The sequence below is a fragment of the Trachurus trachurus genome (genome assembly GCF_905171665.1).
Source record: "Trachurus trachurus genome assembly, chromosome: 15".
In the NCBI taxonomy this organism is placed as follows: domain Eukaryota; kingdom Metazoa; phylum Chordata; class Actinopteri; order Carangiformes; family Carangidae; genus Trachurus; species Trachurus trachurus.
The window spans coordinates 5,884,392-5,909,257 of record NC_139906.1 but is presented as its reverse complement, the minus strand read 5'-3'; the positions used below and the strand labels follow the sequence as shown (position 1 = coordinate 5,909,257).

Genomic DNA, 24,866 nt, shown 5'->3' with positions numbered 1-24,866 from the left:
GTGTTGCAGGAAAAAAAACACACAAATCCAATGACATGTTCCGACAGTTACATCCAAAGATCCTCGTAGTTCGATGCGGCTCTCCGACGTCTCTCCAACAGCAGTCTTTAGGATTCCCAGAGGAGGCCGTCGCCTCCCTCGTCACACATCATCACCCACTGCAGTGTTTTGCATTGATCTGAGTGAGTCCGAGTGGGTTTCTAAGTCATTTCGGCTCAGTATCTTCTTCCACTGGAGCTCAGAAACATTTAGTTTGGTTTTATCGGTGGAAAAGAAACGAGCGAGCATGACAAACAGACAGCAGAGCCCCAGAGGAGTCTGCCGGCTGTCCCACTGAATATCTGACCACCGCTGTGATGGAGAAACACGTTCTCTTTTGTGTCGTTCTGCGACTCATTTTCCAATTGTTGGACAAGAAGAGCGTGTCGAAGAAGAGGTTTTTCCATCTTAATCCAGAGAGGAACGGGACCACGAGTTCCTCTCTTCCCGGTGTGGTCGCCCCGTTGAGACAGCAGTCACACATCCACAGGTCAATGTTCGCAGGCTGTGTGTTGTGTTTACAGTGTTTCCCCGTCATGTAAAAAAAGCCAGTGACAGTTTCTCCAGTGGAGGTCATCCAGTTCATACACAGGTCCCTTGATGGTGCACGGTGTGTTTGCGGTGCTTCAGACCGAGGCCTCGTTCCTTGAGGTCCATCGCTCGCTGTTGTGACGTGTCCACCAGAGCGCTGGCTATAGCAATACCTACGAGAGAGAGGAGAGGGTTAAGACACATATAAAACAATCTACTTTAGAGGTGTTTCTACAAAGTGTTTCAGTTTTACCGTGGCTGACCACTTGAAGCGACACTTTGCTCACTCTGCTAAGTAGGTGTGACTTAGCTTAGGTCGGTTAAAACCAATATGAATGACCATCTGCTGGCTGTTTAATTGTTATGCATTATTTTTGTCAAATGATGTTTCATTTTCTGTATATCTTGTACAGAGGTGGTGAAATGTGGCGTTCCACAAAGCGCTATCCCGAGCCCCCTTGTTTTTAATTATTATTTGCAAGATTGTTTACTGTCATTAGACTTTATCGTAGCGCTAGTTGGGAAATTGTATCAGACTTTCCTTCAGGTGTCTAACGATAAATAAATGATCAACATCTTAATGACTGAAAATTACTATAAGGATCAAATAAACCACATTAAATATAAATTCTTATCTGCTCTGTTGTGTGTAAAGCACTCTGTGAAATGTTTTTTAAAGCAGTCATGTTATGCCCCCTTTCCACAAATTAAAGCAGCTCCCAAGTGTCTCAAAGACATATCTGTGACAGGATGCTTCTGTCAAAATACCCCAAGGATCAAACATCACAGCTCTTTTCATCTGCTCAAAACAGCCCTGTTCAGAACGGCTGGTTTCAGTGCCTGTTATGTCCCTTTAAATGCAAATGAGGTAGGGGTGGTATTATGCAAATTCGAAAACTAATTACATCATTGTATGACAACGGAGGGAACAGCTCGTAAAACCACATGGATTTCAAACTAGGGAGCCTGAAAATTACAGATGTTTTGGTCAATTCCCTAATTTTGGGGTCAAATATTATGTTAAAGGGATCAAAGAAACCACATGAAATATAAACTCTTATCTGTTCTGTTGTGTGTAAAGCGCTCTGTTTAATGTGTTGAAGAAATCAAAGTCTCATTCATCTACAACAGAGACAAGTGAAGGATGCAGCCGGTGTGTGACAGGTGGAGACGTGTCGTCCCACTGGCAGCCACAACAACATCCAGAGGACGATTTCCTCCCTGAGCCGGTTGTTGTCTGGCTCCAGCAGGAGACGAGGGGGCTAACGCTCAAATCACTGAAGCGCATCTCCCACCTTCCTGTCTCCTCGTCTCTCTCTCCGTCCAACAGGATGTCATACTACCTCTCTCAACACAACACAACGTCAGTTATCTGATGCTGGACCCGCTCTCTCCACAGCTCAGAGCGAGCAGGCCGGATGGGCCGCGGCATCAGATGCCTCGCAGCAGCATTGTGTTACCTTGGCAAGGAGCTGCTGTCGTTAATGTGGATTTAGAGTCATGGCAGCTCTTGTGAGTGCAGCGAGTCCTGTCTCTCTCTCTCTCTCCCTCCCGACAATCGTGGGCCTGACAATGCATGGTCATTACAGCGCGAGCTCAATCTGCCAGTGTGCAGGAGCCAAATAAACAAAACAGGCAAACAGCGGAGGGAATCTGCTGCGCTCTTGATATGATTTGGATGCAGGACGTTTTCAGCATTTCACACTCAAGTGATTCTTGGGATTTTTTTTTTTTTTTTTTCAGTGGGTGGAAAGGGGAAAGCCGATTACACAGTTGCTCAGTGTGTGCCTGTCTGTACGTGACTCTGCAGGTTTATGTGTGCGACTGTTGTGAGCATACCGCCAGTGTGTGTGCACGCACCTGTGCACATGCATATTTTTTGCAAAGTTGCGACACGGCGATGCCATACAGACGGATGCGGCAGCCAACAGCAGCAACATGTGCTCTGTTCATTCAGAGCGACAGAGGGAAGGTGATTGGCTGGAATCACCTGGTCTGTTGGAATGTAGCTCCTCATTTGTTTCTCTTTGGCCCCGGTTTTACAGGTGTGTGTGTGTATGTGTGTGTGTGTGTGTGTTTTGGCAGCACAAACCTTAGATTTGGATTCTTGTTGCTCGTTTGCAAATCTTGTGAATATTTCAAGAGTAACCAGCTGCCACTTTACTTCTACAAGGTCATGTCCACAACACATTTGCCAAGGAGAATGTTTTGGATTTTGGCAACGTAATCTTTGACAATTAAAAACAGTCAAAATCAGTTTGTGGATATTTTAAGGATCAATTCCTGTTATTTTGACTCAGTAGATTTGAACTTTTGCCACTTTTCAGGCCATTAAAAAGTCAGATATTTTGCACACACATCCATTAATTGTTCATTGCAAAAACAACTCTCATGTCTTCACTCAACTGAAACCTTGAAGTAACTCTGTAGATACTAGCTAGACACTGAAGTTATGTGTTTTTTATAATAATATAAAACAAATAAAAGTAATAATTTGTTTAAATGTAAATTCCTTTACCTTTAATCCTGATGTTTTCTATTATGTCGTACATTTTAGGGATGTTGTATATGTAACGTTATGATGTAACCAAATCAAAACATGAAACAGCATCAAGCTGTTGAGCATAAAGTTTAAACATGAGACAGAATAAAGAAACAAGTTATTTTCATAGTGGTGAACTGTCAGCTCAGTTCCCAATGTGTAAGTAAAATTTGATTTGCAGCATTAGAGAAGTCAATAAATAATAATAAAAAAAAAAATAGGGGTTTAGTGATTAAATCCTCCTCAAACAGAGAAGTTAAGGAGATGATTGACTGATGACAAAAAGGACAGAAAATGGAGAAAGACGGGGAGGGGACGGCTGCTGGGGGGAAACATCAGCTCAGACATCGTCTCAGTGAATCTACTGTGATCGGACCGACAGCTGTCTGAAACCAGAGTGACAACACTGTCACCACATATTTCACATCACGAAATCATCTCTACAAGAGCTCAGACTACCTGTGTGTGACTGTGGTGTGCAGCCTTTTAACTTTACACACACAAACACACACACACACACCTGTATAGGAGATTTCAAACACCTGTTCTACTGAAGAAGAAAACACAAGCACTTGAAAAGTTACAGGAAAGAAAGATAATAATTAATTTTCTAACGTAACATCTGAATATTCGCCCCATCAAAATAGCTTTCACCTTTGACAAATTGCCGTCATAATTGTGTTGATTTTTCCGGGTGAACACACACATTTCCATTTGCAAAATTAAATTGGTCAAAAGTAATCAAATTATGCTGCAGGTGAGTGCAAGTGCTCATTTGCTACCGTGGCAACCAGGCGCGTTAATGTGATTGTTTTGTCAGGTGAGTTGACGCATCATTAACCCACCCCTACTCCCCCCCAAACACACACACACACACACCTCCACACACCCTCCTGATAGACTAATGGGGTCATTAGCAAGAGACAAAATTCCCTAGGAACACATATCAGCACAGGTCTGACGTGGAAACTGGGACTGAAGCTGGAAAAACATCTGTGAAGGGAGGAGCCGGTTCGATAACCCGGTGTCAGACCTCCCAACCAGATCCTCCTCCTCCTCCTCCTTCACCCCCCCACTCCCCCCACCCACTCACACTTCAAAGCCCCGGCTTCTGAGTTTGTGTTTGCCCTCAATGAAGGCACCGGGGATGGAAACCTGCTTACGATCCAGTATAATAGTAAACAGAAGACACCGCAGCGGTAAAACCAAGGAAAAGAAGAAGGAGAAGAAGATAAAATCAAAGTCAGCCAAACAGCAACACATTGATAATCAAACATTCATGAATCCGTGAGGCTCTGATTTCAGGTTTTCAGACGACCAACAGCAAACACGACACACAACAACTACCGGCGCTTTGATGTAAGATTCAGGTCTGATCCTGACTAACTAGGATGCCTCTCATTAACAGACCATGGCAGCGTTTGGTTGGACCTTTTCTTTGTGCTGTTTGTTTGAAGATTGCACAATGGGAAATATCTCCAAATGACCTCAAATCCATATTTATACATTCCTGAGGTATATTTGATTGAAGAAAACAAGACGGAAGAAACATCCCCAAAGAAAGTTGAGGCGAATTTTTAGAAAGAAGTGCAGTTTTCAATCAACAGCTACAACGCAAAGGTCTTGACCTCACTTTGGCTTTTCTTCTCGTTTAGTAGAGTCAGTAAGACCCTGAGTTATCCTACTTGATTCTTACACATGTTTAAAACTGTTGTGTTAAAGGAATAGTTCACCAAACAATGAAATTCAGTCATTATTGACTCACCCTCATGCTGATGAATACTCCAGAGTAGTTTTTCATTCCTCAAAGTGCATCTGGAGACCCGGGAGGCCGGTTCGTAGTCCAACAAAATTCTGTTTAGGCTGTAAAAATGTCCTAAATGACGTTGTTTCGAGTAAACTCTGGACTATATCCCTTCAGGACACTTGGATTACAGCGGACGCGCAGTATGGAGGAATATTAAATGTTTTTTGTGTAGTTTTATGGACCTTTTTGTGTCAGGAGCTATTGACTCTCATATAAGGATTTAGTTGGACTACAACCCCCCCTCCCAGGTCTTCAGATGCACTTTGAGGAATAAAAACCTACTCCGGAGTATTCATCAGCATGAGGGGGAGTCAATAATGACTGAATTTCTTTTTTTGGTGAACTATTCCTTTAATCATTGTAGTAGCAGCTTTTTGTTTCCTCATTTGGGAACAACCAAAGGCCAAACAGCGGGGGGAGGTGAGGACAGCGACTGGATATGATCAAACCCTCATGTCCACATCATAAAAACATGAGTTGTTTGGGTGTAAATGCCACTGAGTATTAGTGTAAAAGTCAAAGCATATAGATAAAGGAGTTGGCGGTGGGGAGGCAGGAGAGTCCATCCCAGCGGGGCGGGGAGTTTCAAAGACAAAGAGGATCAAAGTATCGGAGATCCATTCCGGGTCAATGGAGCTGAGTTTCCGAGCTCTGCCCTCCGATTCCTGTCAAGCAGCTTTCCAGTCAGACACCCAGAGGGAGACGGTGGGACACGAGGAGGAGGGTGTGAAGAGGTCGACACAGCGAGCAGAGGGAAAAAAAAGTCAGAACTGCTGGAGCAATGCTCACAGACCAGTGGTCACAGTCTGAGAGGAGGCCACTATGTTCTCCTTATAGCAGCTCACAACTACTACTGGGAAACCTTTGGGGAAATAGGCTTTTGTATGTCGGTAGCCTGACAGTTTTATGAGGACGACACATAGTCATTCTGCTTTCCAATCAGCCAATCAGGCGGCACCTATGCATACATACAGATTAGGGTTGTTACAGGAACCAATACTTTGGCCCCAAGTCGATACCAACACGCAAAAAATACGTCGATACCTGTTTTTTTGGTACCGTGAAACCAAATATGCAACTTTGTCGTCGGCAGGCCGTGACGATGTCGTGTCGTTATGTGATCGTGGCCGGACCTCAAATGTTGCCACCAGCTCTTTAAATTCTGTGCAGTTTGAGAAGCCCATTGAATCACAGTGAAGCTTGAATACAAGAAAGTTTGATGTGAAACAGTTTAAAAATAAAAACATAAATAATTCTGTTTTTTTAATTTTTTATTGTGGTATCGAATGAATATCGATACCACAATTACACTAGTATTGGTATCGACTACTGAAATTCTGGTATTGTGACACTCCTAATACAGATACAGGTCAGAAGCAGGAGGAGATACATGTCTTCCTTGTTCCCTCAGCAAATTAGAATAAAAAATAAACCAACAATTTACTCAAGTGTTGGATTTTTTTTCTCCATAGTTGCGTCTTTCAATATTTTTAACACAGTTGACCTGAACCACTTGGCTGGCCAAGGTTTACAACGTTGACTTTTCTCTTTAGGACGACGGCCAAAGTGGGAATGATACAGCAAAAGGCTCAAAATGCTTTGTCAGGACAAAGGGAAGGGAGGCGGCGTGTGGTGGAGGGAGGAGGGAGGGAGCCAGCCAAAGATTCAGATTAACAGACACACAAACTAAAGACTAAAAAAAAGGAGCAGAGCCTTCTGGGAACTCACTGCTACACCGCTGCTCTCAGACCAGACAGAGGTCCAGGTCCGACGTTTCTCTCTCCGTCTTATCTCTAAAAATAAAATAAAACACGAGGTGCACATGGACGGATCGTGTTTACTCTCCACTTCCCCTCGGCTGCTGTAGAGGAAACACGAGTGGATTAATCAAAGTGTAACCACTTGATGACTGATCACCTCGGCCTTCAATACAGCGATATGCTAATCTGGGTCTGTGGGTGGAGGGTTGGGGGGTGGGGGGGGCAGCGCCACGGACTCTCCCCACCCACTGCTCTCGTTTAACAACTCCTTCAATCACTTATCTCCTGCTCCGTCTTCCTGCTGCATCTTCAACTTTCGACCCACTTGACGCGCGTATTTTCCAAGACCTCGTCTGGTTTATCAAATTCCTCTTCCTCCTCTCTCTCTCTTTCTCTCTCTGCTCCATTTTTTACTCACAAAGACTTTCAACATCTGACAGTACCTGTGTTTTTTTTTTCCTCCTCTTTTCCCCCCACACCCTCTGTCAGATATTACCGGGTCTATCTCTGCTGCTGAATAGGCAGATTAGTGCGGGAGAAGGCGGCTCTGAATGCTGCGCCTCTGTCTCTATTGACCCACTATCTAAGCCTGAGAGCGAGGCTGAGAGGGAAACGTAGCCCACGGTCTCTTCTCTTCTCTCTCTCTTACGCGCAGCCTGGTAAATCCATTAATACCGCTGATTGAGTCCCATTTTATATGAAACAATACGAGATGAAACCAGTGCAGCTGCAGGAGGCCGAGCATAAAGACGTACAACTGACAGGAGGAAGATGAAGTGAAACAGAGTCTGTGGTGGTGGTGGAACCAAAAATAAAATTTCTGTCTTTCTCTGTTTTTTTTCTCCTCTCCATCCCTCCCTTTCACCCGTCCTGACTGTCAGTCTTTTTCCCTCGCTCCGTCCATCATGTCAGGCCACTGTGACTTTGAATCAGTCAAACAGTCACTCAGCGGTCAAGCGCTTCCTCTCCTGTGCGACTCGCTCACGGAGACGGGCACCATGTGTGAGTCGTCCGCTGCAATTTGGCTGACGACAGCTGTCAGACGCTCTAATGGCGGAAAGTCGCTGTAATACTCAGGATTGGCTGAATTATTGAATCGTACAAAAGAGATCGTTTTGTTGTTTTTTTTTTATAGTAAAAGTGTGTTTTTTTCTGTGAAGAAGAAAAAGAAGAAGAAGCCACAAGAGTTTAGAGACCGCCTCTTCTTCTTGCAGGCTGTAATCTCATCCCACACACACTGTGGAGAGCTACTGAGAGGACACTCAGAGATAAACTGATACTAAAATGTTTTTTTTTAAAAAAGCTCAGCTATTTCAAAATAGTGTGTGAGTGTGAAGATGCTGAGGAAAAAGTGTCTCTGTTCAAAAGACGTGTTGACTCATCTATGGCTAAAGCAAGAAGTGACTTTTCAGACTCAGTCAGGTGAACTGGTGTCCACACAGCTTTAAAGGGACAACGAGGAGTTTCCATTTGGTTATAAAAAAGTCTCACGTTAATGTGGATGAATCTAAGCTACCCACACTTGTTAATGGGCCCATTTTCGATAAATATATCGTTTTGTCTCTATCGTTATTTTGTTATTATTAGTGGTGGCGGAAATGCTGGTAGAGCCGACCAGCGTTTCCTTACTTTCGGTTTTGTGGCGAGTCATGAGAATAACGCCGCCAAATCGCCTTTTATGGTTGGAACTACGACGGTATCTGATCGTCTTCGGATCTCTGACTTTAATTCTTGATGAATGAAAACATGAGTCTGTCTTGCGCCGGTCAAAGAATTTCACGGTGCGCACGGAGGCTCATAAATGTAGTGTGAAAACGCTTCGCTTTTCCAAAACTCCTCGTTGTCCCTTTAATGTTTCTCTCTCACTGGTTCATCAGTGAGGATGGAGGTGAGGAGTTCCTGTCAGTTTCATGTCTTCATCACATCCATGTCCCCACTTGGACCTGACTGTGTTTGATGTCATCCATCCAACATAAACCTCTAATCCAGGTCCTTCATGCTGACCCAGGTGTCCTGCTCTGCAACCACATCCTCCAGCTCCTTCTGCGGGAGCCAAAGTCTTCCTCAGCCCAGATGGGATATAAAATCCAATCCGACCGGTGGCTTCTGTCTGGGTCTGGAGCCCAACCAATCGGCTTCCAGCTCCATGAGCGTCTCTCCTGAACCATCTCATCTCATCTGGCTCCTTCTATTCCTACTTGGAGCAGCTGCTGTGGTTCTTCTGGATGTCTCAACTTCATGTTATCTCATGTCAGCTACTTCTGTCCATCTTTCCCTCCTTCACATATTGACACTCAGTCAATAGAACTGATCGATGGAAGAACCTCTGCAAAACCAAAACGATGGATCTTTCTGATCTGCAGGTCCAGTCCATGTTTACTGGAGCGTGGATACGGAGAAATAAGTCAATGACTTCACGCCTCTGGTGTTTAACATAGAGAGTATTGTAGGTGTTTTGATCCATGTTACGTTAGCTGTGTATTCACTGGCGAGCCATTTAATCAATATCTACGTTAGACATGTTCAAGTTCACTCCTTCGGTCCGAGAAGAACAGACTGAGAGAAGACAGGGTTCCTACAGATTTGAAATTTCCAAATTCCATACTTTTCCAGACCCTAATTTCCAGACTTCTCGGTAAAAAATTCAAATAATTTGTGATATTTAAGTAAATAGATGTGCATAATATAAAAAAGCATGCAATTTTATCATTTGTTTTGATTATTCTGAATGGGTATGCCATTATGCAACCGAAAAATTTCCAGGACATTGTAGCTACGTAGGTACAATAGTGCATACAGAACAAAATAATTAACCCAAATAACTTCAGATGAGACCAAACCCAGATAAGTATTAAGATAAATATAATTCCATACAATAGTTTCCATTTTCCATACTTTTCCAGATGTAAATGTATAACATCAAATTCCATACTTGCGTAGGAACCCTGAGAAGAGTGATAGGGAGTTAATGTTGAGATACTTTCAGCTGATAAACCATAAATCATAAAGCTGCTGCTGCTGAAGTCTTTTTTTCCTCTTAATAAACCGACGCTGGCGTTTCCTCTCCAACATACGAAGGGTCAGTTAATGGTAAAACCTCAGGGGAGCAGAGCAAAGGAGGACAGGAGGAAAACAAAGAGTGGAGAGAGAGAAGACGGTGTGAGGGGGGGGGGGAGCTAAAACGGGCTCGCTCATCGAGGATTCCTCTTGAAGTGTCTCCCGCTGCGGGTGGGCGGAGCTAGCCTGCAGTGACTCCATGTTCATACATGCATAACATCAATGGAGGGCTTCGGTCCGACCCGACGCATAGAGTCTCTCTGGGGAGCAGGAGGGTGGGAGGACGGATGATGATGGGTGGGCGATTTATTATGTTTTTGTCCAAGACTTTTATCTGCTCCTTGGTGTGTTTGAAGTTGTAGCGTGTGTTTACGCACTTACTTATACATCATATCTTGGAGTTTGTATGTGTAAACACTGTGATCATGACAAACGCTCTGATCATTATGCATATACACACACTCACACTAACACACAAAAGCATCGACTTCGGGCTTCAAACACGGGTAACGAGAGTTATTTCATTGATTTGATGAGGAAAACAACAGAGGAGCCTGGACGTCCCCCGGGGAGCAGCCTGACTAGAACTGATGAGCCTCTTATTGGCCCTAATTTCCTGAAAATGAGTCTGACTCTGCGCCGATGAGCTCATGTCCACAGCACCAGGTAGAAGAAGGAGGTGAGGAAGAAGAAGAAAAAAAAGAAAAAACCTCCATTTAAATCACAGGACTTTTAACTCTTGTGAAGAAAACTGTGATTTAAACAATATAAACATCCTTAAATTGATTTTATCTGCAGTTAACCCTCCTGCTGTCCTCCTGGGTCAAGGAAGGAAGGACGAAAGGAAGGGAGTTAGGAAGGAAGGACAAAGGGAAAGAAGGAAGGAAGGAAGGATAAAGGGATAGAAGGAAGGAAGGACAAAGGGGAAGGAAGGCAGGAAGGACAAAAGGAAGGAGGGACAAAGGGAAAGAAGGAAGGATAAAGGGATAGAAGGAAGGAAGGACGAAGGGAAAGAAAGAAGGCAGGAAGGACAAAGGGAACGATGGGAGGAAAGAAGGAAGGGAAAAAGGAAGGAAAGATAGATGTAGTGAGGGAACAGATTGGGTTAAAAAAGAAGGAAGAAGTAAGGACAAAGGGAGGGAAGGAAGGGAGGGAGGCAAAAAGGATTGTGGAAAGAAGGAAGGGAAAATGGAAGGAAAGAAAGACGGAGGGAGGGAACGGACCAGGTCAACTGGATCAAAAGAGGAAGGAAGAAGAAGTAAGAATGAAGGGAAGGAAGGAAGGAAAGAAGCAAGGGAAAAGGGTTGTGGAAAGAAGGAAGGATGGAGGAAGTGAACAGATTGGGTCAATTTGACCCAGAAGGACAGCAGGAGGGATAAAAAAAACAAAACAAAACGGAAGTACCAGGCGTTGTTTAAGGTTGTTTAAGCTTCAGGTTTGGGCTGTTTTGTCACATAAACCTAATATTCTAATATTTTATCGTGATTAATCTTAATAAAGGAAACATAAGCTTCACCTGAGCTTCATGTCCTGGAGACTTTGGACCTGGATCTAAATGACCTCAGGTACCGGAGAAGCTTTTACTTTCTATCACTGACACACTTGTTCTCACACAAGCTGACACTTTTCCCTCCTCTCTATTAGACCGCGCTGACTGCTGCCACCTTGTAAAGGCTCTGACGTGAAGCTCCTTCCAGCTCCACAATAACACTTCCTTGCAAAGTGCTTCGTTTTCCGTCTGCTCCGCTCGTTTCCTCTGTCAGATACTCGCTGTGTTAAAGCCTAGCTGCTTCCTGCCTGGAGGAACAGAGGCTTCTCACACCTGCTCCAGTTACAGACAAGTCCACTTCATGAGGACAAAAACTACCAACAAGACAAACTGACAGCAGTCTCGCAAAAAAAAAAAAAAAGCTGCAGGGGGGGAAAGGAAAATACAGAGAGAGAGAGAAAGACGAGGCGTTTCCGTGAGAGCGGGGCAAGAGAAGGAGAGGTCGGCCGAGGTGCAAGATGAGCTGCAGGGAGCAAAGATTGGCCTCGTGCTGACGCTGCACAACACGCCAGGCCGCGGTTGGTCGGTCGGTCGGGTCTGTGTGGAAGTGATGCGCAGTGGGGGGGGGTCATGTAACGTCCGTCCGTGGCAGCAACACGAGCTCAGACCGTGGAAAGTCGGGACGTCTGAATGAGGGAAACCAGGCAGGTCCGACCACATCAGAGCGGCTTTAAGGGGATAGTTCACCCAAAATTGAAATTTCAGTTATTATCTACTCACCCTCATGTCGACTAAGAGCTGGGAGAAGTTTCAGAGTTATCCTTGCCTTCTCTGAGTTACAGGGGGTCTCGGCATAGCAGTGCATGTCCATGTAACGGTTGTAAATGGATACCAACTGTCTTCGTAACAAAAAGACACACCAAAAAACATCCAAATACCTCCATGCTGCTCGTATGTAATGTCCGTCTTGTATTGAAGCCCTGAAATGCGAAATTGTCCCGAAAAAAATTTAATAAGTCTATATTTCAAGCTTGTTTGTAGCGGAAGCTCCTCTTCCCGGTTCGTAAAATTTGGACGAACCGGGAAGAGGAGCTTCGAGAAGCTTCCGCTACAAAACAAGCTTGAAATATAGACTTATTTAATTTTTTTTGGGACAATTTCGCATTTCGGGGCTTCAATACAAGACGGACATTACATACAAGCAGCATGGAGGTATTTGGATGTTTTTTGGTGTGTCTTTTTGTTACTAAGACAGTTGGTATCACTTGCAGACCCCTGTAACTCAGAGAAGGCACGGAGGACTCTGTAAATTCTCCCAGCTCTTAGTCGACATGAGGGTGAGTAGATAATGAGTGAAATTTCAATTTTGGGTGAACTATCCCTTTAATAGGCGCCGCATGTCGAGAGGTTTTCTGAGTCATAAATCATGTTGCTGTGAGGAGGAAGCAGAAGTCTACAGTATGTGGCACCCCATCTGATTTTTATTTAAAGCTACATATTGAAAAAACAGGCGGCACGATGATGTAGTGTTTAGACGCTCTGCTCACAGCAAGAGGATACTGGGTTCAAACCTGCCTTTCTGTGCAGTTTGCTTATTCACCCTTGTACCTGAGTGGGTTTCCTCCCCACACACACACTCTAAAAGGATAAGTGGTATTGATGATGAAAAATAGTGTAAAAGCTGCTGATCTGCACATTTTCTGTTGCTTTCCTGCATTAGAGTCGTGTTTCTATCTCGGGACCTTTGTTGCATCGCTCTCATTACTGTTGCTTCATTTAGGCCCAATCAACCAAAATTGTGTGGGGACCGATGATGAGGCCGACACTTCCTAACAAAATACATAAATAAAACATTCAAATTCTGCATCAACACTTCTCTGTGCATGTTTGTCGGTTACCATGACAATGTATCCTATGTAATTAAAGAACAAGAAGAGTGGCTCTAAAAATACATTTCCCCGATAACCGACGCGCTGTTCCAGAGGCCGCGTGTGACTCAGTGAGTTTGATGACATCCTGATTACCGGTGCAGAGGACCGAACATTATGTGACTGTGTGGAGGGGAAATCAAAAAGCTCTTTCCTCTATTTGTCGGCGTCGGACGCAGATTCACAGAAACAAGCAGCTTTCCACAGACTCAGAAATCAAAAAGGTACGGTGGAGAGAAGACGTCACCGTGTGTCTTTAAAGGGATAGTTCACCCAAAATTCAAATTTCACTCATTATCTACTCACCCTCATGTCGACTAAGAGCTGGGAGAAGTTTCAGAGTCCTCCGTGGCTTCTCTGAGTTACGGGGGGGGGGGGTCCGCGCAGCAGTATTTGTCCATATAATGGTTGTCAATGGATACCAACTTTCTTCGTCCAAAAACACACCAAAAAACATCCAAATACCTCCATACTGCTCGTCTGTAATGTCCCTCTGGTATTGAAGCCCCGATATGAGAAATTGTTCCGCCGGTCAATGCAAATCACACAGGAAGAGCAGTGAACCGAGACACTGGGAGCTTCCGCTACAAACAAGCTTGAAATATAGACTTATTTAATTTTTTTCGGAACAATTTCTCACGTCGGGGCTTCAATACCAGAGGGACATTACAGACGAGCAGTATGGAGGTATTTGGATGTTTTTTGGTGTGTCTTTTTGGACAAAGAAAGTTGGTATCCATTCACAACCATTATATGGACAAATACTGCTGTGCGGACCCCCCTGTAACTCAGAGAAGCCACCGATAACTCTGAAACTTCTCCCAGCCCTTAGTCGACATGAGGGTGAGTAGATAATGAGTGAAATTTGAATTTTGGGTGAACTATCCCTTTAAAAAGCCTCCTGCGGCAGACACCTAACGACGGCGGCCAGAGAAAACACATCAAGACACTTTTGACGATGCCTCAGATGCCATCACGTTTTAGTGTGTTTATACGAGGCTTTTGTTCAAACTGCCACATGACGGTGGATGGGAAGCTGCCACGAGGCACGAGAGAAGCACCGACTCTTACATCTGGAGTCTGTTTTAGACGACGCAAACGCTGCTGCAGAAAAACTTGTAAAAGCAACACAAACACAAACACAAACAGCGTCGACTGTGTGTGTTTTTATGAGTAACACAATGACTAAGATGTGAGATTTCACGGCTGCGACAGCTGACGGTTTACAACAAACGTTGACGATCGCATGAATATGGAAGAGAGTCACCGGTGGGAGAGATGATATTTGTTACACTTAATCACAAAGTGTCACATTAGTGGCGTCTGACAACTGTCTAACAGTCGGACATAAACACTGTCATTACGCACGAGCTGACCCTTCAAATTCATCAGCATCAAATATGATTGACTCTCCTCATCAAACAGACGACACTGTGCACCTGAGGCTTTGATTTTATTCCAACTTCAGAATAAAAGCACATAATAAATCTATCAAAATGTTTAAAATCTGAAATAACAGTAATAAAAAATGCTGGAATAACACTTTCTATAAGCTGTGGTGTGTGTGCTTGTGTGTGTGTGTGTCGTACCAGACTGTCCAGGTGGAGGTATACCAGATGGGACTCTGGGCAGGTACAGCAGCACCGTCAGAACACCTGCTCTGCTCCCCCAGCACGGCTCCATGGCGATGGGCTTCGGCGCCGCCTGTGAACACAACAGATAAACAAACATGTACACAATGAAAACACATGGAAAGACTGTTGGTACACTGCAAAAATTCTAAATATTTGTCTTATTTCTTGTCAAAATGTCGTTTCTAGTCAAAATAAATCTCATTCTACTTAAAATAAGACTCGTCATATTTAAAAAGCAGCTTGTTTTCAGACACTTTTTACTTTTTTCAAACAAATTTTCACTTTAAATAAGTAGAAAAATCTAACAGTGGATCAAGTTTTTCTTTCTTATTACAAGCACAAAAAACTTGCTTTCACTGGCAGATTTTTCTACTTATTTCAGTTGAAAATTAGTTTGAAACAAGTGAAAACTGTTTAAAAAGAAGTTCATTTTTAGGTGATGGGTCTTATTTTAAGTGAAAAGAGATTAGTTTAGACTAAAATTGAGACATTTTGACAAGAAAGAAGACAAATATTCTTGGAAAGATTTTGAGTTTTTGCAGTGTAAAAAGAAACAAGAGAGGTCGGTGTCATATACAGTATGTCAGTGTGTGTCTAAACGATGCAGCAGACACCTGAAGGCTCAGAGCTCCAGCCACACCGCCCAGGCGGCTGCTGCCTCCTCCCCCAGGATCAAAGCTCCCAGCTGGGGGAGGCAGCGCTGACTGGCAGCCTGTGGAGCTCCACCTGCTGCGTACGGATGTAAACAGGTAGCAGAGTGTGTGTAGACACATGTTCACATCCGGTCTGCTCATGTACAGTTCATTCACACACAGTGTTATGTTGCAACGTTGTGCTAAAGTCGGTTTTTTTTCTTCTAAAATCTGATTTTTTTAGACATTTTTACACATGTATTAAAAGGCGTGAGTTTTCAGAGGCTTCACTCCTTCAGTCCTTTGGTCCTCGGCCACGTCTGGCTCTGATTGCTGCCTCCGGTCTTCCTGAGCCTGATGAAACAGGCTTAGCTCAGCTGGATTTTAAGGATTTTCTGTCATTCCTCTCTGCACATCCTCCGAGGCTCTGACAGGCTGGATGGGGACCGGTAGTGGACTCACACGTTCAGGTCTCTACAGATGTTTAAAGGGGACATTTTATGGAAATATGTCTTTTTGAAGGCTCTTTAACATATATTTGGGTGTTTGTCTTGCCTTCCGGCCTCCAAAATGGGAGAATTGACAAAAAAATCTGTAATTTTCAGGCTCCCTAGGTTGAAATCCTGAAATACAGTTTTTGTTTTCTTTCCTTTTAGGGGCATGAAAAAATTAACTTATACTATTTCAACATGTAGCTGCAGGAGTCTGAATACATCAACAGTGCGCTGCATGTCAGTATTCAACAGTCCCAACATGCACATTTACAGATTCTCTCATTTATATCAATAAAGATCCACAGTGTCTCTGTCACACTGAGCTCCATCCATCACATCACATCAGTTTCCCATGAAGCCTCAAATGAATCAGGACTGTATCTGAACATACAGGCTGCTGATGGAGAGCATGTGTACACACACAACACAGCACTAACACTGAACCGCTTTAATTAACGACAACTTGTTAATTCATTTGAAAAAAAAAAGAAAAGAAACAGCATGTCTATATGAACAGCACCAGTGGGACTGGTTGTGTATAATGTGTCCTGCTGTATGTAAAGTATCATCTGACGGTGGGATCTGGTTTCCTCCTTTACATCCGAGTCCACAGCCACGAGGAGGAGGAGGAGGAGAGGCACTGAGTTATTGATCAGGTTTGACCCTTATGCCATACCGTACCACAGAGGTCACAGAGATGAACCCTGTTTATTACTGTGGTCTGGCTGAGACAGACACACATACACACACACACACACACGGCATACTGTAACCATTTTCCTCTGTATCTCACCATTCTTCCTTTGCTTTATAGTTTCAGTAACCCTTTAATTTACAGGCCGCTAATTACTTGCCCCTTAGGAGGTCTTTCACCTCCTACCAGGCCATTGCCTTAATAAGAATGTATTATTAGCAATTCTTGCCTGGTTAAATAAAGGTTTACTACTACTGCTACTACTACTACTACTTAATAATGTGAAGAAATAGCTCAGAAATAACGTTCAATTACAAGGTCTTGGTGGAGAAAAATTCTGGCCTTTCCATGAAAAGCATGAAAAGCATGTGTAATCTTTTGCCTTTATGAAAAACATGACATTGCTATAAAAATGACCGTTATTTCTAGGCTATGTTTTGACATTACTACACAACAATTGTTATTTCTTGGCTATTTCTTGACATTATCACGTATTAAGCTGCCTGTAAATTAAAGGGTTACCATAGTTTCCGAGTTATGAACAAAACTGTAGGAGTTTGTTGTTGATGTGACAAATCAGAGCAACATCTACACAAGCTGTAGCAACAAAGGGAGTGTTTGTGTAGCTGCAACTTTGTGTGTCTATTCTCAATTTTTCTGACACTTTTTCATATCTGATCATTGAGCATGAACCTTGTTAAGACGACCTCTTACAAGTCATGAACATTAACTAAAACAACGTGTTCCAGGAAGTGTTTAGTCTCTGGTGTCGTTATGTTCATGTTACTACAGCAACGCATGTTTGAGGTTCGATCATTTCAGTTTTTAGAAAGTCAAACCAATCAGTTTTTATGGTTCATAAGTAGCGATCAAATACCACACAGATGAGTGTGTGTTTTAGTTTCTGTGTGTGTGTGTTCTTGGTGCTGTCACCAGGATTTAGTCTTTATCTGTGTCACCCTGCTAATACAGATTAATGTACGTCCTCCACAAGAAAACAATTAGTTGTGTTGTATTTGCTCTGATGAAGGCTTTATGAGGATCTGCTCCTTAGTTCATTGTTGTAAAAAAACAAAACAAAACAAAACAAAAACATAAAATGACAGAGACATAAGCGTGACTTTTAATTTCTACATTTCCATTTGCTTCGTTCTGATTATGTTGTTTTGGGAAAACAAGCTCACAGAAGAATATTTAACACAACGCAGCGTCAGGAAAATGTCAGGAAACGATGTGTTCTACTGACAAGAACACACACACACACACACTAGACTAAAGTGTCGTATTGGCAACAAATAGCTGAAGAAATAAACAAGTCACTGATGTTTTGGTGACAGAAAATTAAAGAGAACAAAACAGAAAAGAGAAAAATTACAGGTGTTTGTTGGCGCTGAAATGATCACAACCACAATTTTGTCAACACACACACACACACACACACATTTTGACACCGTGCACCCCCACAAAGTGAATAAATGAGTACGTTCACATTAATATTTGTGCACTTATTCATTTATTTACTTCCTGGGTGGCTTATAGTTGAAACTGGCAGCATGGTTTCCAAAGCAACGACAACCTAGTGTGTATGCATGTGTATGTGTGTGTGAGATAACAACCCACAAGCTTGTTTTATCTAAGATGCACATAAACCGCAAAAAAACTAAACACACACACACACACACACACACACACACATTACATCATGTTTACCAGACTGGATCTGCTTCGATGCAGCAGCTTTGCTCCGTTCTGTAAAAACTCTTTAAAACTAAGACTCAGGATTCGGTGCATTAGTGAACGAGCGTCACGATGAGTAAAAAGTTTGCAGCTTCAGGTCACATGACACTCGTCAGATCAAAACACAGTCACACAGATCAGAGCCTGAAACCAACACGACATGTGACCTCATCAACACGACGAACTCCTCTACACACTGTGTGGTTGAAAAGCTGATGTGTGTGTTTGTGTGTGTGTGTGTGTGTGTGTGTGTGCTGTCTCCACTGCACTGGTTTAACTGGATAATAACGGGCGGATTAGCAAAATGACAAATCTAACGGCAGAGAAGTCAGTGTGTGTGTGTGTGTGTGTGTGTTTGTGTGTACCTGAAGCTTTGTGTGTTCTGTTTGGTGCCAGCTCATACTTGTGTGAGTAAGTGTGTGTGTATGTGTGTGTGTGTGTGTGTGAGACTAAATGATGAAGCAGAGCGGGGTAATGTGACGACACTCGGAGCTGTCTCTGGCTGCTTTCCCAAACTAATCACAGTAAGTGTGTGTGTGTGTGTGTGTGTGTGATGGAGAGAGAGAGAGAGAGAGAAGGAGAGTGACAAATAAGAGGGAGGGATGGCTAAAAAGTTGGAAATAAACAGAGAAGAGAGCGACGGGCGAGTGGAGAGGTGGAGAGGCAGGTGGGCCGAGTCCAGGTGGCCATTTAAGCCAAGAGTGAAATCCTGCTGAGCTGTGTGTCCAGTGTAAAAGCTTTGTGAGCCGACGGCCACTCAGTAGACGAGAGGAGAACAGAGGTTCTGACCTGAGAGAGAGAGAGGGAGATCAGAGTCTCTCGCGCATTTTATTTATATTTTAAATATCAAGTGCCACTTAAGGCCAGACAACAGTTTTTGCTGACCATGTGCAATGTTAGAAATTGGCTCCTTGGCAATACTGAGCAATCTCAGTGCTCGGCCCTATAGAGGATTATTGGACATAATCCAGAAAGGTTGTTGTTTCATCGTGCACTTCTCATAGTGGTTCAGTGCCTCATCACTAATACCTTTTTTATGGTCCGTTCAGTCACACACACACATACACACACACACAGGCCTCAGTGCTGAGGCTGGAGGTTTCCAGTAGAGACGGTGGAGAGAAGACGACCATCGGGTTCATTTCATCACCAACACACCTGAAGTTTTAGACACTTTCGATGTTGAGTTGGTCCAGTCACTCTGCAGCAGGACGAGGCCAATGAAGAGTCTTAAAGGAGACATATTCTGCCCCTTTTCCACAAATTAAAATAGTTCCCAGGTGTCTTAAAGACATGTCTGTGACATGCTTTGGTCAAAATCCCCCAAGGATCAAACATCACAGCTCTTTTCATCCTCTCTAAACAGCCCTGTTCAGAACGGCTGGCTTCAGTGCCTGTCCCTTTAAATGCAAATGAACCATTGCTTGTACCGCCCCTTCTACTGGTACCAGGTAGGGGTGGGGTTATGCAAATTTGAATCCTAGTTACATCACTGGAAGTCAACTGAGGGAACAGCTCGTAAAACCACATGGATTTCAACCTAGGGAGCCTGGAAATTACAGATTTTTTGGTTAACTGTCACATTTTGGGGCTGGAAGGCAAGACAAACACCCAAATATATGTAAAGAGCCTTCAAAAAGTGATATTTCCATTATATTATTATTATATTATGTCCCCTTTAATGAACCGTCTTCAGAGACAGGAAGTAGAAGTCAACATGAGGAACCGGTTGTTTCTCAGTCTGCTCTCAGTTCTTCATGTCATCAACTCTACAAGATGTTGGAAGCATTTCTGTATGTCGACACGATTGCATCACATCATGTATCAACTGATAGTTGACCAGAAGCCAATTGGCTGCTTGCATGACTAAGCAGGTGTTCCCAATAAAGTTTTCTATTAGTCTACTTTTCCATCACTCTGAATCTCTATCATTAGTTTATGAAGACTCAGAACTCTGGAAAAGCTCTGGATAAAGGAGCTCATGAGCACAGAAGAAGAAAAAACAGGACTTTTTCTGGATCTGTCCGAACCCTTAAAGTCTGGAGCCCAAGTGAGAAGGAAGAAGGACAAGATCCTGACGGTCACAGAGGGACAAACCTCAAAGTCAGTCAAAAGTTATTTTGCAAGAGGACTGAGTTTTCAGAGCTGAGGAGGATTTGTAGTTTCTTCAGTGTCTGAACACAAAGACAAGTGATCCAGTGAGTGGTTCATTTCCTGACACTTGTCTCTGACTCATCAGAACAAGGAGTCAAACATGGCGTCACTGCAGCAGCGTCGTCGTCTGTGGGATCAACGCAGTGACTTCTCCTCCTACAACAAACTCCAGTCACGTCGTCATTTGACGTCACGTTTATCCCCCAAAGTCACATTTCCCCGCAGCTCATCTGAGTCCGTTCCTTCTGTCTGTCTGCTTCTCTATACTTTCATTTAACAGAAATAAACAGAAGAGAGAAAAAAGGAGGAAGACTCCACAGCGTCCTGGAGAAGCGAGGTCGTCCACCAAAGTGTCGGTCTCACCTCCCTCCTGCTTTCATCTCCTCCCCTAACAGTTTCCTTCCTCCCCCTCTCGATCTCCTCTCCTGCTTTTTCCTCTTGTACTCGCTTCAAACAAACAATTGTTGCAACATTCGTCCCATTTTTGTCCCTGGGATGAACAAAGTGGTCAATTGAGCAGTGTTTTATAGGTGTGTTGAGGGGGTTCGGGGGGGGGGCAGAGCTGCAGCACCATGATAGATGAATCGTCTGAGGCCACAGGAAATTGAGCCAAAAGTTTATCTTCCTCTGGATGGATGTGATTTATTTATTTTTTTTTAACTCTGTGGCTGCTTCTTCTCTCCATCAGCCTCCGCCGACTCTCTGCTCTGTGTGGCTGCGTCAAGTCACAGCTGTAATTGCAAATTTCTAATCCAATCATCCAAATAAGTGAGTAAAGTCAGTGGTGCTCCCAGACACAGACACATGAGGAGGGGGCTGTTGTTTTAAATGAACTCTAGGCAGGGGCAGGAAATGTTTCTTACACATGAAGATATTACAATAAACAATACTACGACGGGGTGTTAGGGCCACTGTAGGTTAAAAAAAGACGAGCTGGAAGAGCAGGGGTGAAACTAAAAACCCAGACTTTTTAATTTTAAAGTTGCAAATTTATGAGTAAAAGATCTAAAACTTTTTTTTTTTAATCAAGGAAGGAAACACGTCTCTAAACCTCTAAAGGTTGGAAGAGCACAGGCACCGTAATGATCCGGTGATTCTGGGCTGAAATAACGAGTATTTCCTTACTGCTAAATGCAACTGAGAAGTAGAGTTGGATAAAAAAAATAAAAACCTTCCATTGCAGACAGAAAGCAAAACAAGCCACAACGTCGAGATATGTTTCCTTCGCCAAAAGTTTTAGTGTTTTTTCTTTTCTTTTTCTTTTTTAAACTTGAACATTTTAAATTTCAAACTCATTCGTTCAATCTTTATTCAAATCTTGACGAGGCATGAGGTTTGAATGCCTATAGAGAACAATAAAGCAACCAGGAAGTGAGTAATGAAAGGACATTTACAACACCTCACTCGGTATTTAAGTGGCTTAGCCTTTCCAAAGCCTTGCATGTAACATTTTCCTCATTAGGAAGCAGGTAATCAGAGGCTCATTGTGGACGCAGCCTGTCGAAGCGTTCAGCTGAGGCGCCTTCACCATTTCCACCTTTCAATAGCTCCTGTTTTTTCCTTTGCGGGTGGCTGAGCTCGGTGACGGCTCCGCGGCTGCAGAACGAGCCGAAGTTAACAGGTTATTGCCTCGTGAAATTCAGCCACAGGAAACAGCTCATTGTTCAGAAAGTTTCAGTCCTTTAACATTCTTAAATCACTTTTTTTTTGTGTGTTGTATATTTTGTGTCTCGGGAAATTATGAATGAGTTTCGTTGAGGTTTATTCAGCGGTTCAGAGGAACCAAATCAAATCCATCATAAGAGAGAAGAGCTGCTACAAACTCACAGTGCTAACAATGAGAGCATTCATATGATGTGAGTTTAAAAATTGACAGTAACAAGTGAGTCCGTACTGCTTACAATGTATTAATCCCCATGTGAATTTAGAGCTTAAAGGGATAGTTCAACATTTTGGCAAATTCGTCCATGGTTATAATTCCTATAGTCATTGGAATAGGTTCATTACCTTTAATTGTCAGTGCATGTTGTTTTGAAATCTGCGTGACCTGCTCAGGTAATGGTACATACAGTACTCATGTGTCATAATGTTACATAATTACCAGTATACAGTACATGATTATCTCATAGCGTGGTGAATGTGCAGGTCACAACTTGTCCACCAGAGCGTTGTGGAGTTGTTGGATTGTGTATTTGATGAGTTTGATGAGGGACAGGGGACCTGCACTGTTCATTGAGCAGCTCACGTCTCTGCCCCGCCGATCTCAAAACAACATGCACCGATAATTAAAGGTAATGAATGAACCTACTGCTATGACTATAGGGATTATGGTATTTGCCAAAATGTTGAACTATCCCTTTAAATGTTACCAACATTTACAATCTAATGAAACATGAAGAGGATCAAAGGTATATACTGTACCATGTGGCTAAACACCGGCACTGAGGAGCAGACTGAACATAATAGACATATCTCAGGTTTATTTTTGTGCATTTTCAGTTTGCTTATTCTTTTTAGTGGGGGTCACAGCAAACTGGATTTATACTTGTATGTATGACAGGGCTGAGGTTGGCACTAACAGCTTGTTTAGATCTTTGTTTTAACGGTCAGTGAGGTTGTACCCGGACGACTTGTGTCAGACCCCGGAGCTTTTATCTGTTGAAGATATTTAACTCGACTCTGTGCTCATGCTGCAGAAAACAATCTGAGCTCTTTTAGTTTCTGAAACACTGATTTCTGTGAAGACTCCTGGAGGCCGCATGGAAGTTCAGTTTCTATAAAGAGCTTTAAAAAAAAAAAAAAAAAAAAAGTTTCTCTCTCTCCCAGTATGAACCTGGGACCAGGAGGCTCAGGTCTGATTTCTTCAGCTGTCTGAGTCTGAACAATGTAACGTCTGTAACACCAATTATCACACAGCAGCATTTAACAGCAGCTGAAGGTCAGGAGATAAGTACACACACAAAGACGCCTCTCTCTGCTCCTCGTCCTCCTCCTCACGTCACCTCTCCGTCCTCCCTGTTTCCTCCGTCACTCACGCTCTCCCTCCTAATGGCCATCTCTCTTTATCTCTTTCTCTCTGTCTCTGTCTCTCTGCCTCCTCCTCCTCTTTGTATCTGTCAGACTCTCTGGAGGTGAATCACCAACACAAACACCAGATCACGTCCTCCAGCCTCGGTCTGTGTCGCTGACTCTGTGACTCTCAGGTCAAAAGATGTTGAGACACCAAAAGGTTCAAACTGGGGCATCAATATGTAATACTCAACATGGAAATCCTCTCAATGTGTAATACTAAAGATCCTCTAGAGATGTCCATGTGTAGATTGATTATAGATCAGCTCTAGGTTCTATATTAAAGCTGTGAAAGTATCAAAGCCTCAGTCCACAGAGACTCACAGCCTGTATTCAGAAACTGAGCCTTAAAACCAGCTGTCAGGACTTCCTGTAACTTTGTGATGTCACAAAGCAGTCATTAAGCCCCGCCCACTCACTACCTGGACCGACCATCCAACGCTTGCAGGATTTTGATTTCTTTTAGGGTTTTATTCTGAAATCTGCTCTATTTTTATTGGATCACACAGAAAACAGTTGGCCAATCAGAAGAGAGGGGCAGAGGCTCCTCTCCTCTGATTGGCTGACACTGACCTGGTGTTACTGGAGAGACGGTTGGTTCTTAGAAACACAGATATGATTTCTTATGGAGAGTTAAATATAATATTAAACTAAATCTGGTCCAATTTTACCTCAAAATCTTTTCCGCAAATCGACGAGGAACAACACACACACACACACTGAGAGAGAGAGTGTGTACATAGTGTTAGATTAAAGCTAAGAGAGAAACGAAGCTTCACCAAAGAGCGTTTCAACAGTGGGAGATAAAAACAGCTGCTGGAGCTGGGATATCAGGTGCATCTCTTGAAGTGATGCTTGTCTTATCTTTGTTCATATCAATAACAAAGCCCCGGGCAGCGGCTCCGTATGCAGCAGGATCTTTGTTACGCTGATTGTCTGGGTGTTACACTCTTAATTCTCCTCTGTTCAGAGCAAAGAAGCGATGTGTAAACTGATAACCAGCGTCTTTGTACAATTTTATCACATCTCAATCTACCAGAGAGCAAGAATTTCAACTTTAAAAACTTTAACTTCCTTACTTTTCTAAGTCATAAAGTTCCTGTGAGTTGAAGATAAATTGAAATATAATCACTTTCTATGAGCTGAGAGGCCGGAGACACAAGTTTCTCATTTACTTCAGCCAAAATATTCATCTATCTGTGAGGATAAGGAATGATCTGTTGGTTTTTATCAATCACGTTGAAGCGGGAAAAAAATAAAAAACTGTTCTGGAGGTTATTTCAGGTAAACGCTCATCTC

General features: G+C 43.2%; 1 protein-coding gene across 1 annotated transcript in view; it reads right to left on the bottom strand.

The window, feature by feature from the left end:
• Positions 1–503: 503 nt before the first annotated feature.
• atrnl1a (attractin-like 1a) overlaps positions 504–24,866 on the bottom strand; it is a gene marked incomplete at its 5' end in the record, with an annotated part of 302,603 nt that continues 278,240 nt past the window's right edge. Inside the window, 2 exons of the mRNA XM_083988807.1 lie at positions 504–743; positions 14,743–14,857. Coding sequence (XP_083844933.1) covers positions 622–743; positions 14,743–14,857 — 237 coding nt within the window. The 3' untranslated portion in view covers positions 504–621. The remainder of the gene's footprint in view (positions 744–14,742; positions 14,858–24,866) is intronic.